Source organism: Abrus precatorius, unplaced genomic scaffold, assembly GCF_003935025.1.
Source record: "Abrus precatorius isolate BTA unplaced genomic scaffold, Abrus_2018 Scaffold3, whole genome shotgun sequence".
NCBI classification, from domain to species: Eukaryota; Viridiplantae; Streptophyta; class Magnoliopsida; order Fabales; family Fabaceae; genus Abrus; species Abrus precatorius.
Window position 1 is genome coordinate 35,385,161 of NW_020874373.1, and position 15,097 is coordinate 35,400,257.

General features: G+C 32.8%; 2 protein-coding genes across 4 annotated transcripts; one reads left to right on the forward strand and one right to left on the reverse strand.

Moving 5' to 3' along the window:
- Positions 1-712: 712 nt before the first annotated feature.
- On the reverse strand, positions 713-4,166 carry LOC113863910 (metal tolerance protein 11). 3 transcript variants are annotated; one of them, XM_027497689.1, is made up of 6 exons: positions 3,807-4,166; positions 3,001-3,110; positions 2,665-2,910; positions 2,303-2,383; positions 1,939-2,172; positions 713-1,521 (listed from the first exon to the last, which is right to left on the reverse strand). In XM_027497689.1, exons 1-6 carry the CDS (start codon positions 3,976-3,978, stop codon positions 1,174-1,176), a joined length of 1,191 nt encoding a protein of 396 aa, XP_027353490.1. In that variant the 5' UTR covers positions 3,979-4,166; the 3' UTR covers positions 713-1,173. The 3 variants fall into 3 exon arrangements, with proteins under 3 accessions (XP_027353490.1, XP_027353491.1, XP_027353492.1); XM_027497691.1 differs by lacking the exon at positions 3,807-4,166 and adding an exon at positions 3,452-3,521 and having other exon boundaries at positions 806-1,521; XM_027497690.1 differs by lacking the exon at positions 2,303-2,383 and having other exon boundaries at positions 739-1,521; positions 3,807-4,105.
- A 2,479-nt stretch (positions 4,167-6,645) lies between these two features.
- Positions 6,646-14,887, forward strand: LOC113861412 (beta-hexosaminidase 1-like). The gene is made up of 15 exons (XM_027494214.1): positions 6,646-7,283; positions 7,382-7,465; positions 8,184-8,219; positions 8,777-8,888; positions 8,994-9,064; positions 9,152-9,282; positions 9,590-9,606; positions 9,849-9,897; positions 10,430-10,530; positions 11,693-11,752; positions 12,490-12,523; positions 13,323-13,421; positions 13,646-13,705; positions 13,796-14,046; positions 14,501-14,887. The coding sequence occupies exons 1-15, from the start codon at positions 6,735-6,737 to the stop codon at positions 14,674-14,676; spliced, it is 1,830 nt and encodes a 609-aa protein (XP_027350015.1). The 5' UTR covers positions 6,646-6,734; the 3' UTR covers positions 14,677-14,887.
- The last annotated feature ends 210 nt before the right edge of the window (positions 14,888-15,097 follow it).

Consider the following 15,097-nt stretch of genomic DNA (forward strand, 5'->3'; position numbering starts at 1 on the left):
CCAGCATTTTGATGATATCCCTCCTTTCATTTTGTGTGTTTTATTATATATATATTTTTTTAGTTTTATCTCAAAAGTTGAATTAATTTTAGATTTTCAAGTTTAGGTAATGGTCCACGAAAACTCTTTTAATAGAAGTCTTAATCATTTATTTTTATAGAATAGAATTAGAAAGCACATAACTGAACTCATTAATACTATAATTTAAATTGTGAACGTCATCCGACACACTCCCTTTATATTAAAGTCGAGAAGTCCTTATTCTGACTTCTGATGCACTTGGTCCTTTCGTTGACTGAGGGAGCTCATAACTAGTTAGATTTTAAGCAACCAATTAAAATTTTAATGGTACATCATTAAATTAATTAAATACCATAAGCTATATATTGCACCTATCAAGTAAATTACAATTTCTTTTATGTTACAAAAGTTCATACAATCTTTGTATATAAAATACTCAACTCTTACTTAAACAAATTAATTAATTAAATTTTAATAGAATAAAAATAATAAATATTATTTAAATAATTAAATATTTTGATTATAATAAAAATATAAACTGCAAACTTCCCACGTTTTGCACATGGTTCCCCCCCCCCCCCTCCTTGTTGCCATTCTTGTGCACATTTGCTCTTAGTACACAAGTTCATGACATCTCTCCGACTTTATAAAATAATTAATTTCTAAATGTGTTTAATAATTCAAATACATAAAAAAAATACTTTAAACTTTTGTATTACCATAATTAAGTGCGTTTAAAAATACAACCTAATTCAACTTATATCAACATTTTGACCACAAAATTTCTGAAAATAAGCTAAAAAGAGCTTACTGCAAGTCAGCATTAATAACAAGTCCAGCAAACATCACCTTAAATCCTTAATTAAGGTAGAAAGGGTGTACTGTACAAGAAAACGTTGAAAGAGAGTAGCAAGATTCTATTTCTCCTAGATGGAACCTGGAGGGTCTTTGCCTGATCAGCCTATCGCAGTTTACATTTGGGAATATTACCAAAGCTGCCAGCAAGTTGGGATTGAGAGTTAGCAACTTCTCAATGACTTGCATTCAAACTCGATTGCATATTCTGAACTGCCAGAAATGGTTCAGATTTACAACTGATTGGACATGAAAGGGCAAATGAAATAAACAAGGCATTGCTTTTCCTTATGGCTACTAAGAGTGTGCTTGAGCATGCTCAGGTTTGTGACTGTACTCATAATCAAGATGAACAAATGCACGCTCAATCTCGGGTAAAAGCTCAAGCTTCTCTTGCAATGATTCTCCAATATCATGAGCCTCTTGCAAGGGCATATCTGCTGGCAGGACAATATCAACCTCAACGAAGTAGTGAGACCCAAATGTATATGCCCGGACGGTATCAATGTGCCTTACAGCCTTGTGGTGGTTCCAGCATAGGTATGTAAGCTTCTGAAGATACTCTGGTGCTGCTGATCTTCCCACCAAGGAATTCACATTTTCCAACACCGTCATTGACCAAGTGCGAATGGTGTATAAAGCCAGCTGCAGTAGAAGAATTACACATAAGTAAAGCAAGTACATATTATGATGACCAGCCGAGGTTTGTGCTCATAAGAACCACCATTTGTTCTAGAGACATTGCAGATATTATGATGAGCTAAATGGATAGTTACAACAGTAATATTACATTGCTCTTCTGTACCGAGAGATTTGGTCTAAGAATCTGAGATCTCAGTTTTTAAAATACAGGAGCATATAGCAGAGGCTGAGACACAGATGGCTACGGTTGTTGATGGATTAGTTTAGTGGAAATGCTGTTTGAATACTGTGGTTTTTTACCTAGGAATGAATCAGGCTTATCATCGTTAATTAACGTAAAATTTGATAAACAAACATATGAATCCTTTCCTGGTGCTATAAATAGCAAGTCAAAACCTTTTAACATAAGTATTCACTTACAATGATAGCACCAACAGGATCCATCCAATCATCAACATAATTTGCCAGAAGTGCAGCAATAAGACCAATGATATTAGTGATCACATCAAAAAAGTGATCCTGGGCATAGGCTTTAATAATCTCATTAGTAAAAGAGCGGCAATAAATCATCAGCAGGAATTTCACCACAGTCACAGAAAGCATAATACCCACGACCCAGCGCTCTTGTTCCCTGGTCAAGTTGAATGCATTTTCCTGGAATGTCATTACAAGATACATGAGAACTAGCCAGAAATTAAAGAGATCCAGCAAATAAATAAATAATTATTGTTTTATCGGTTGGGTGTCAACTGTGCCTCTAGAAATATAGCAAAAAACAACTTACAGTGTATATTAACGTGCGGATAGACTCTAAGATTATTTGCAGCCCCAGTGTAGCCATGACAGAGGCAAAAACAAGAATTCCCTGTACGGAAATTTGAATCTAAATTTTCAGCAGCAAGATACAGTCATGATTACTCATTAGACCATTCACCATTTAATAATGAGTTTTTACTTTATAGTTTATACTTTATCTGTAGAACAAATGTATACATAACCAAACTATATGCTAAGTAAGTAGTTTTCTTTCTTGATATTTAATTTGATTACAAAGTAACTCCTAAGAGTCACTGAGATCATATCATGGGCATGAAAAGGAAGATGATTATGATAATTTAAAACAGAGTATGAATTAGGAGGACTGACCAACGGTTGCATCCTTTTCTTTCCAATAGGGTACTGATATGGGTTTGGTGTTTGCATGGAAAATGCAGTGAACCAGAGGATGAATCCAGAAAGGAGGTCAAGAAGCGAGTCTAAAGTGGATGCAATGATGGCTAGGGAACCACTTCTGATTGATGCATAAACTTTGGCAGCAAAAAGAACCATGTTTGCTACGTTCGACAATCGGATGGCAAACGTCTCATTTCTTGCTAACTTGTCTCGCTCCTCCTGCCCACAACAGTGAATATTCAACCAAGGCATTTAACCACACATCAATCTTAATTCAAGAAAACATGAAGGACAAAAAGAAATAGAAACCTTTGACATTCCAGGAATAAAACCACGCTCTGCTAATGCATCCATTTCATTAAAGCCCTCAAGCACTTCAACCTGCTGCTGATAGTACTCAGCAATATTATCTTCTTGACCTGAAGAAATATATAACACAAAAGAAAAAGAAAATTAATACATGATCCAAAAAATCCCCTTTCAATTTAGTTGTCAATCGTTATAACCCAAAAAATGCGGAAAAAAATCACAAAAAAACAAAAAAAAATTCTATTTCACTCTCTAAAAGTTTTGCCTCTAGTTTCTACACCATGTAAAAGGACAACCAAAAGTCCCTCTTCCAACTGCCCCAAAAAGCAAGAAATACCCAAATACATCAAAAACCCACCTCAATTCAACTGCTATATATAACAAGTACAACAAAACTACCATATATCATCGACTCAAAATACCCAAATCTTCAAAAAGACCCAATCCATACCTATAACACTTCCAAGTTCCAACACATATTTCCAAACCTAGCACAAAAAGGAACAAAACATGGCACACTCACATTGAATGAAGTTCAACAACAACAACATCTTTAAGAAAACAAAAGCACCAATTGGACTTATCACAAGCGAACACATATAAAGAAACACAAAAAAATAAAAAATAAAAAATCTAACATAGCATAACTCACAATCAACCACAACCACTAACGTAAAGCGAATTGCAGATTCCAAAAAACAAAAAACATTTGTCAACTAAAAAAAAAAGCAGATTCCAAAAATTAATTTAATAGTAACATTGGAAATAAATTAAATGAACAATCGAATATGCGATTGTAGCGTTACCAAGAACCCCATAGCAATCATGGAGACCACGAGAGGGTTTCACTTGCTTCTCTGTGTGTTCCGAAGATAACTGAAACCCGTCGAAGTTCAACCGCCACGACCGGTCACCATTGTTGGAATCTGAAAGTAACGAGCGATGCTCGTCGCTAGGAAGCTCCACCGGCTCCACCATTTTCCGGTCACCGGAGAAGATGGTCAAACGGCGTCGTATTTGCAATAACAAAGAAGGAAAGTAAAGACCAGAAAAGTCGTTGTGGTTGGTGCTTGTTATAACAACAGCCGTAGCAGATTTTCGAACCAGAAAAGTGGGGATTCAATGTAAAAATCAAGTCAGTGAGATCTGAGAGCGCGTGTAAGCACGTGAGTGTACGTGTTCTTGTTCTATTTGTGGGTGTGAGAGATTAGATAAATTGCGCGTGGGTTTCGTATTTTGCAGCTTTTACACGTGGACGGCTGAGATTCTATCACCGAAAGCTTGTTTTGATGTGGCTGCTATACTGGAGCCACATGAATCTGCACCTGTGGGACCCCATTGAGTTTGTGGGGAACGCTAAAGTGTGGTCGCGTCCATGAACCGGAGAGAGTTTTGCTCCGTTGATGTTTAGCTTCTACCAATGGTTATTTCACACGTCGTTCTTTTTTCTGAGGATAATAAATTTGTACACATAAGAACAGAAACAAATTAAAATAAGTGATGTGACAAAACAAAATAAAATTTATTTTGAAAATTATATAATTTTTAACGAGTCATTTTTTATATATTTTTATTTTAGTTTTATTAGGTTGCGTTAATTAAAAGGAGTTAAAAAATAAAATATAAATATAAATATAAAAAAATACAAAGATAAAAAATAATTTAAAAATAGTTAAAGTACTAAATTTAAAATTTGTCTATATATATTGTTAATATTATGTGATAAATGATATGTGATGTATAATAATGGAGAGGGTCAAGTGGTGAGTGGGATTCTGGGGTCCACTTTGACTCACAGTGGAATTGCTGAGATGATATGCATGACATGCCCATCCCGCGATTAATGCTTTTGGCAACATCGGAATTGGATAATCCAAATTTCAAACCTATTCAAATATTATCAACTTAATTAAAAAATATAACACCATTTTCTTTATCACCCCTTTTTTTTTATTTTGAAATAAAATGTTTCATGTTTAATTTAACTTTTTTTTTAAGTAATAAATAGCTTTTGCTGAGAATAATTTGAATTAAGTAAGAAGAAAGATTGGAACTAATGAGCACAAACATGGTTGGACTAGATTATTTACGTGTTTGCTTTCATACATGTTTTTTTTTTTAATGATAAATTATAGCACCATACTTTATAACACATTTATTATGATTGATTAAAATTTATTAAAAATTAAAAAATACAAAAAATAATAATTTTATAAAAAAAATGTTCCTAATTCATTCTCTGCAACATATAATAAATATGATGGGAATTGAATGGTATAATGGATCTTGATCTTCAAGTTATACGAAGGGATTTTTTATTGCACTATTTAAAACATGATTTATAATTTAAATCATGTTATTATTTATGACAGTTTAATATTTTAGATATTTTTATATCTATTATATATTAATTTTTGTATGCAATTCCTTCATATGTTATATATTAAACTTATTATTTATAATTTAAACAATAGTATCATTAGTTTACATGTTAACATGTAAATAAAAATTTTATGTTTTTTTTTTCCAGAAAAGGAGAGAGAATATGGGAGGACATTTATATTATAACTTTTGTCCACAAAAACAATTTTTATATGAATAATGTTAGATTAGAATAATTTTTTAATGCATTGATGCCTTAATTATCTTAAAATTTTTATACAAAACATAAAGATAAAACCAAATAATGTATAAATATGTAAATAAAATATTACAGCAATTACTTAATTATCTTTTGTAATTACGTGCCTTCTTTTGCCCCCAACTTTGCTTTATGATTGGTATGGATAGTGTGACATGTGACAGAAACATGTAAAAATGATAACAAATAGTATATCAGTGTTTAGTGTTTACCCATTTAGTTCATAGATAAATTTATTTAATTATTAGTAAAATATCTTGGGAATTGCATTCATATTAAATAAAATTATTATATCATTAATAATGAAAATTAAAGATAGAATATAAATAATTGAGTTATATTTGATTTACTATAAAAAAACTATAACTCTCTTTTAATTATATAACTAAACACTATTCTTTGAAATGCTATATTAACACCAACTGAGTTATATGGATTGCGCTTGCACCAAAAGGAAATAAAGTAATTGGATTATCAAACATCAATCGGAGTGGATATAATTGGGTTAGAGAGTGGTCCAACATGCCTCCTCTTACTACTACAAAATCAAGTGCAAAAGCCTCACTATTGTCACACTAGTTGTTGGAATGGATCAGTGCACATAATAATTTGTACACAGGCACAGTACATAAAAAAATATAATTTTTTAAACTTAATATAATATTAAAATATTTTTACTCTTGTTTTATTTTATTTTTTCAAGTTTTTATTGATTATGATTACAAGTATTGTATTTCTTGATATTAAACACATGCAGAAAGTATTTGAAAGATGATGATTGTTGAAAAAAAAAAAGAGAAAAAAAGAAAAGAATTTAATATGATTTTTATGATTTTTTTCATATTACTTTAAAATTTATTTAACATTAATATATAAAAACAATAAAATATTTGACCATTTGTTTCAAAGCAATGGAGAGAAATAGCAAAAAATCCATAAGACTTAAAAGTTAAAAGTATCCAAACCTAAAAGAATAAATAAAGAATTGTTTACACAACAAAATGACTCTAAATTGGAAAAATGATGTTTAAAGGCACTTCATTTTTGTCAAGACATTCTTACTTAAGGAGGGAATACAATATGGTGAAGACAGATGTGTGTAGGCCAAGGTTGTAACACGCAACGTGGTTGCTTCCTCAGATTCCTCGTAATCGATTTCATTCCACTCATCAATTTCAATCGCCACCTTTCTTGCCTCAGTTCAACGCTTCTAACTCACCTACCCATTCTCTCTCTCTCCTGTAGACACACAGTGACGATGTTTCTGTGCATGCCCAGATGGGTTTCTTCGCCAATTATTGTTTTCTTCTTCATTTCCTTTGCTCTCTCTGCTTCTGAAGCACTCAAAGTCAAACCCATCTTAGAACACAGTGAATCTCTCACATACCTTTGGCCACTACCTGCAGAGTTCACTTCAGGCGATGAGGCTCTTTCCGTTGACCCTTCACTCACTCTCTCCATCGCCGGCAATATTGGTGACTCTTCCATTCTCAGAGCTGCATTTGATCGATACAGAGGAATCATATTCAAACATAGCGGTGTTGGGTTCGGTTTCATCAGAAAGTTAAGGGAAAAATTAGTGTCTGTTTCTGACCTTGATGTTACCACATTGAAGATCACTGTCCATTCAGTTAATGAGGAGGTGAGTGCCTTCAATTTTGTTCATTTTTCCATTTCCATTCTGGGTTTTTGAGGGTTCGTTCTGGGTTTGAGAATTGAGGGTGATCATTTTTCTTTCAGCTTCAACTTGGTGTAGATGAAAGCTATACCTTGCTGGTTCCCAAAGCCAAGGATTCTTCTGTTGCTGGTGAAGTCACAATTGAGGTGCATTACTAATTATAGAGAGTTTTTATTATCACTAATATATCTATTGGCACTTCCATTCAAGATTTTTTGAAAGTAAAATGTTCTTATTATTAACATTATTACAAGAGAAACAAAATTTCACACAAAAGAATGCTTAAATAATTAACAATAGATATTTAAGAGTGATAATAATCGATACACCTGTTATAATTGTTTTTTGTGCTTTGATTTGTGTCTTGGAATTGGAATTGAAGTTGCTTGTTACTTATACTACCTATTGAATCTCAATCATCATTGGAATTGATGAGTACCTGTAGGCACTGTTTATCTGTAATTGTTAAATGACTCTCGCTTTCGTAGAGCGTATAAAGTATATACCATATTTTCTATGCGCATAAAAAGATGAATTGAAGTTGCTTTTCATTTGTTTTAGGAATCTTCCTGCTTTCGTACTAGGAACAACTGGTTCAAGCACTTTCCTTATCTTTCTAGGATACCAGTGTAACACATATCTTATATGTCAGTGTCACGTATTGGGTTAATAATTTACTCAAGCACTTGTTCCAAAAAAAGATTAAAAATCAGTTTTTATTTTAAAATAAAGAATAAGATAGATTTGTGCTTGGCTTATTACTTCTGAACTCAAACAAATAAAATTATGTGATTTTTTTTCTTTTGTCCTTCTAGACGGGTGTTACTTGTTAGTCATCCTATTTTGTGATTTTATTTATTGCAGGCAAACACTGTTTATGGTGCATTGCGTGGATTAGAGGTATGTATAGAATTCGCAAATCAATCAGCTCTAACTTTTTTCCTTCCTTTTTCTTACTTTGTTTGGCGTCTTGAACTGGAGGAGTGGTGGTGGGCAGAGATGGTGAGGAGGTGAAGTTGATGAACAGAGAACATTTAGTTCTTTCTGTTTAGTGCTTAAACTCGAGATGCTAAAGGGCTTTATTTCTTATCTGATTACTGGACTTGTAGATAGATACTAGATATCTCAGGATGAGTTGTAACCTATACTATTTAAGATAATTTCTAACATGTATCTTCATTCTCCATTTTGTCATAGATTGAGCTTGTTTTTCTCAATAGGTTTGGTATATCCATAGTCCGTTGTGTCCTTGTATATGGAATAAGATTTCAGCAATTTACTATAATTTATTTCCTTCTTATCATTTACCTTGTTGATCTTGATATTGTGGAAGTATAAATTATAATTTGTATATGTATTGCCATACATATCATAAGTTACTCAAAGTTTTAGTTTATCTCTTTTTTTACCTTGAAAAATGGGAACTGAACTATTGTTGTCTTTCCATGATGCACCAGACATTCAGCCAGTTGTGTTTGTTTGATTATACAACTAAAACAGTTAAAATATACAAGGCACCTTGGTCCATCCGAGATAAACCTAGATTTGCATATCGCGGGCTTATGTTGGGTGAGGCACAAAGTTTTCAATGAGAATAATTTTTATTCTGTTGGTGGTTTTATGCTATGATCAGAGGATATTGATACATGATTTTTTATTTGTCTATTTTTGCAGATACATCGAGGCACTATTTACCAATCTATGTAATTAAGCAGATTATTGAATCTATGTCCTATGCTAAACTTGTAAGATAAATGTTATATGTTTCTTTTGTTTTTCTTTGACGCTATTTTGTTTCATGTAATGCCTGAATATAAATATTTATACTCCAGAATGTTCTGCATTGGCACATCATAGATGAAGAGTCATTTCCTCTTGAGATACCTACACATCCAAACTTGTGGAAAGGTTCATATACAAAGTGGGAACGTTACACAGTGGAGGATGCATATGAAATTGTCTAGTAAGAATTGGCTTATCCAAGTTACTAATTTTTCTTTGAAAAGCAATTTTGAACTGGAAATATTTGAATGCAAAATTTCATTTGAAGCTGCAGAGACGGGACAGGAGAGGTTATCAATGGGAATGGGGGAATATATGATTATAATCCCACAATAATATCATAATGTCCTGGTCAATTGATCCATGGATGACCTTTTTCCTTTTATTGAATTGTTAGTTTATAGTTTCTATCTTTGAGTTGGATTTCCTAATCTATCATTGACGAATATGTTTTTTCTTTTCATGTTTCAATTTATGTTGATATAAAGCTTTGCCAAAATGAGAGGTGAGATACCTTCAAATTCCTTTCAAAGTTTCTGCTACATACTACCCTCAGCATTTTGCAGTTGATCATGGTTTTGGATTTTAAGTTTCCCTATTCCTTTTTTCTCTTTCATCTTCTTTCTATCATGCAAAATACATTTTTAAAAATACAAATGAATCTGCTGTTTTTATAAGGCTATTTCTTGTGGCTGTTAACATAGCAATGGTCATATGTTTATTGAGTATTTACATGGATTATCGCAGGCATAAATGTGATGGCAGAGGTGGATGTCCCTGGTCATGCAGAATCATGGTAAAGCACATGTCTTGGTCATTTTTTTTAATTAAGTATGGCCTGATAGTATGATAATAATTGACTTCATTATTGTGACACATGGAGACCCAATAAATTTATTTTAAGTTTCACAATTTGTTATAAATATTTCTTTTAAGAAAGAGTTGCCATAGAAAGGTTTATGTTATACTCTCTAGCTTGCAACTTGTAATCCCATTGAATTCTTCCTTTAAAAGAAGTTTGTTGTTGAATGTAGTATGTGCTAAACTTATTCCTCCTATGATTGCTACTTGCTAGGATTGACATTGAGTTCACAATTTTGTTTATTATAGCAAGGAGGAGTTGATTACTTTTTCCCTTTCATACTTGCTTGGTCTGATTATTATCTTGATGTCAAGCACTACATTTAATTATATTTTTTTTTTATTGATGTAGCAATTGATTAGTTTTATTAATTTGGACTTAATTGGGTGCTCCAGCAATTTAATATTTCCACTGACAAGTAGCGTTCATAACAAGTATTTTAAGATTGTTTATTTCATCCATGTAGGGGTGCTGGATATCCTGATCTTTGGCCGTCACCTTCCTGTAGGGAGCCACTAGATGTTTCGAAGACATTTACTTTTGATGTCATTTCTGATATTCTGACAGGTAGAGTTCCCATAAAACCTTAATCCCCACATTTGTTCTGTTCTTTCAAGATTTGTCCTTTACATCTAACAACTTTTTCCTCTATTGAATATCATTAATAGCTTCTTGAATTCATGCTAATAAATGTGTTTGGAAGATTTATTGAAAACTAATTGAAAATTGTCTTATGTAACATGCTTAGAGTCCAGTATAGACACCATTTAATATTGGCTGCATGTTACTTATCTTTTTTCTATTTTAACATGGTGGTGGTGCTAATACATTGTTTGTCACCTTCCTGAATTTGCACATGGATACATACACTATTTGAAACTACTGCCAGGTATCATTATTTAACTTGAGATTGAAGAAAGATGTTAAAATTGTTATTTCTTCAATTGACAGTTTTGAGGGTTGAAATAAGGAATTTATGATACCAAGTTACCAATCATGACTTAAAAGTAGTTTGTCTGGCTTTATGATATATGACAATGCAATAAGAATAATCCATTATTTGCATTATTTATAAAATATATAAAATAAGAATAACCATACTGAAACACCAAAGAAAATCAAGTAATCAGATTTCAAATTTTTAACTTTTCTGGTCATGGTTATGGTTGCATACATCTACTGTATCTCTAGGAAAGTACTCAATACCAATCTGAAAATACCCCTTTCCTCATGATGAAGCAGTTCAATTAGTTTCCTTTTTAATTAAATTTTTGACACTATAGTATCATACCACAGCTATAATTAAAATTTCATTGGAAATTCTCGTAAAATTACAATTATAGTTTTCTTTTTCTTTTTCTTTTTAACTGACATCACTTTCATTTCATAATTTTTAATCCAGTCTTGTGGAAGTGGAACACAATATGAGGGAAACATGCCAGTTACCGTATGCTTTTTCATTTTCTTTGATTGTTGTTTCAGCATTAATAAAACATGCATCCATTCTCTCAAACACATCTTTGTTCTTTTGTTTCTTCTGCCAAATAAATTTTTTGTTAATATGTCTTACTATGTTATTAATATTATGAAGAGTGCTAAAACCAGCACCCCAACATCTTCCTATATCCTCCCCTGGTACATACAATGAAATGTGTTTAGTTCATCTACTGTCATGCTCATCTCTCTCATAAATTAATTATCTTTTGTTCTCTCTTTATAAATTTTGCAGATATGAGAAAAATCTTCCCGTTTGAGCTATTTCACTTGGGTGGTGATGAAGTTAATACATGTCAGTATGAATGTTTTTCTTCTTGCAACTTGGCAAAGACCCACTTGACCTAAAAGCTAAATGCTTTTAAATGAGGACTAAAAATGGTTTTTATCTTTAGTACAACTTAAAGTTAATTTCTGATGTGATAAATGCAATACGAAAATAGAGAGCAATGGATAGATCATTACTGCTGTTGGATACATCTCCACTAACTTTCTTCCTTGTTTGAAATCTATGCACTAATGGTCCTGCATTGTTATCTTCTTCAATGATAAGTTAAAAGCTGATACTGTAGGTTGATGCTTCTATGCAAAATTGGCTTAACTGAAGTTATCACATGGATGAAGTAATCTAAGTTTGGAAGATATTATGAGGGTTGTAGGAGCAGATACTTCTCTTTGAATGGATAGTTTTTTTTATCTTAAAAACCTGTCGTACAGACATTTCCACAGAATTGTTTTTCTTATACTTATTTTCTTTCCAATATTTAGAAACCTTGAAGGGGATTGGGATTCACATTAGTCTGTGCTTAGTTTCTTTTAGTTTATTTATTGTTAAAGTTTGAAAGGTGACAAGTTCCTTAATGTGGCTATTTTGTCTATTCAGAAGTGGTTTCATAACAGTGACCATATGTGTGACTTCATAGCATTTACAGTATAGGAAGTATAACAAAAGTAGCCGCTAAATGATTATTGCAATGTTGAAGTTATTTGTATCAATGTTTATTGATGAGAAATTATGTTTTAATTTGACAGCTTGCTGGAGCAATACTTCTCATGTAAAGGAATGGTATTAAACTTGTTATACTCATTTATTACATTTTATGGAAAGTTTTTTTGCTAAAGCAGTTACTCATTTATGTACAATTTTTGGAAACACCTAAAATTTAATATGCATAAAGGACTCGGCAAATGGTTTGGCTTGCAGAAATAATTTCATTTCAAAGCTTGTATTCTTCTTTACCATGCTAAGCTTCTAACAGACAACAATATGAATGTCAGCTGAATTACTGGCTATGATTTTGTTGTTATATGGAGGGAAAAAAGTAATTTAGGAGGGATTTGTCACTATATTGCCATCCTTTGCAATTAGCTGAAATTTTGGGACATTTACTTTGAAGGTGTCATGAACCAGTAATCCAATTCCCAAAAGCTTAAGCTTTTAAGTTAAGATGATTATATCTTCAACGTGACCCTTTCACACAGGAGCCCTTGTTCAAATGCATAAGCTCACTTACCTTGTGTTGAACTTCAACTTATTAAAAGAATTAAGGATGGGGGCAGTAAGGATTGACCTCTAAACCACTTGGTCATAGAACCTCTAATGCCATGTCATGAGTCACCAATCCCTACAGCTTAGATGAAGAAACATGAATGGTTTTATATTATATCTTTAACAGGATCACTTATAGGAATTCAGCTATTTTTTTCCTCTTTTTGTTACTCCATTATTTGTATTGGACATTGAAATGGTTTTGTCAATCTCCAGAAAAGTTAACCATCATGAATTTGATTGATTGTCAATGTAAAATTGCATGATTTTTAGATGTAATATTTGTTCTGTATTTTGACCATTTACTCAAATGCAGGCTTCAGAATCAAAACATGACTGCTAAAGATGCATATCAATATTTTGTACTGAAGACCCAAGAGATAGCCGTTTCAAAAAATTGGAGTCCAGTAAACTGGTATGATCAACATATTATAACACAAAAAAAACTGATTCATAGCCTTAATTTGTCCTTGATGGCTATTTCTCCTGTGAATCATTTTTCCATCCTATTCCTTTCTTTCTGTTGAAATCATTAATAAAACTCAAATGCCACCAATAATTTGCACATGCACGAAACAATATTTTATGTGCAAATCAATAAGTAATTGTTCTGTTTTAGAAGACTTATTTTTTTCTCAGGGAAGAAACCTTCAATACATTTCCAGAAAAGCTCCATCAGAAAACCGTAGTGCATAACTGGTGAGTTTCCATCTGAACAAGTAGTTTTATTGCAGGATGAAACTCAATCATCTGAGTTTCAGAATAAAATATTTCAATTAAATACTGTAGGTTGGGACCTGGGGTTTGTCCGAAGGCTGTTGCAAAAGGTTTCAGATGCATTTTCAGTAACCAGGGTGTCTGGTATCTTGACCATCTGGATGTACCTTGGGATGAGGTCTATACTGCTGAGCCACTAGAAGGAATATATAAACCTTCTGAACAAGAGCTTGTCATTGGAGGAGAAGTTTGCATGTGGGCTGAGACAGCTGACGCATCCAATGTTCAGCAAACAATATGGCCTCGAGCCGCTGCAGCTGCAGGTAAGCATGCCTTGCTGGTGCTAAGTTGTTACATTCTTGTGTATTTTTAGTGTTATTGCTAGAGCATACACCTTAATTCTTACCTTTGCTATATATGTCTTTTTACCTGCTAGTGGTAAAATGGATCAGGCAATTGAATACCTTTACTTTGAAATATTTGATGGCTATAAAATGAGCAACCTACCCACTTTTCGTCATGGATCAACTGGCACGTGGGAGTGAATCTGAGAACACAGTTATTCTTGCAGAGTTTTGAGTCATTTCCTGATATCATAACTGATTTCATTGGAGAAATAGGTAGTAGAAATTAGTGTCCCTTCTATAAGAAGAAAAACAGGTCTCTCTTAGTCGTCTATGTATAAATTAAGGACATCTATGATCTATGTACAAGGTAAAATATACAAGCCATATGAATGGCTTATAATGGTCTTTGATTACTTTGTTTTTCCCACAGAACGCTTATGGAGTCAGAGAGATTCTACCTCAACGCAAAATATTACCTTAACCGCCTTGCCCCGGTTGCAATACTTCAGATGTCTATTGAATAAACGAGGGGTTCCAGCTGCTCCTGTAAAAATTTTTTTTGCTAGAACGGCTCCTATTGGTCCAGGCTCATGTTATGAGCAATAATCCTTATCACTCTTCATCTGTCCACATGTAGCTTGTGGTGAAAGTAAATGATGTTTAAGTACTATTCCTGGCTGATGAGCTACAATTGTTTTTTGATGCTCAACTCCTTGCAGCTATGGTGGTTGTATGTTAAAGCTCTTCAATGAACTTGCAACAACCATATTGTAATGTAATATATTGTTGAGTTAAATAAATCATGTTCAATTTACTTTTTCTTAATGTTTTTCTAAAAGCACATTATATAAGACTCGTCAATGCTTGATGCATGATCTTGTCCAGCACATTTGGAGAAGAATGCTGATTTTTTTTGCTGTTGAAGCTGGAAATTTTATTCTTTAGTCTTGTTCAGAAGAGTCTCGAGTGAAACTGAGTGCGAGTTAGAAGAATTCTTGGCAAAAGTAGCACATGACTATTCAAACTA

Bases quoted from the DNA above. Each gene is read 5' to 3' on its own strand.
- LOC113863910 (XM_027497689.1), bottom strand. From the start codon at position 3,978: ATGGTGGAGCCGGTGGAGCTTCCTAGCGACGAGCATCGCTCGTTACTT. The intron at 2,911-3,000 runs GTTTCTATTTCT...TGTTGTGGGCAG, and splicing joins TTATTCCTGGAATGTCAAAG to GAGGAGCGAGACAAGTTAGC. The intron at 2,384-2,664 runs GTCAGTCCTCCT...ATTTCCGTACAG, and splicing joins AGAAAAGGATGCAACCGTTG to GGAATTCTTGTTTTTGCCTC.
- LOC113861412 (XM_027494214.1), top strand. From the start codon at position 6,735: ATGTGTGTAGGCCAAGGTTGTAACACGCAACGTGGTTGCTTCCTCAGA. The intron at 12,524-13,322 runs GTATTAAACTTG...ACTCAAATGCAG, and splicing joins ACTTCTCATGTAAAGGAATG to GCTTCAGAATCAAAACATGA. The intron at 14,047-14,500 runs GTAAGCATGCCT...TTTTTCCCACAG, and splicing joins TCGAGCCGCTGCAGCTGCAG to AACGCTTATGGAGTCAGAGA.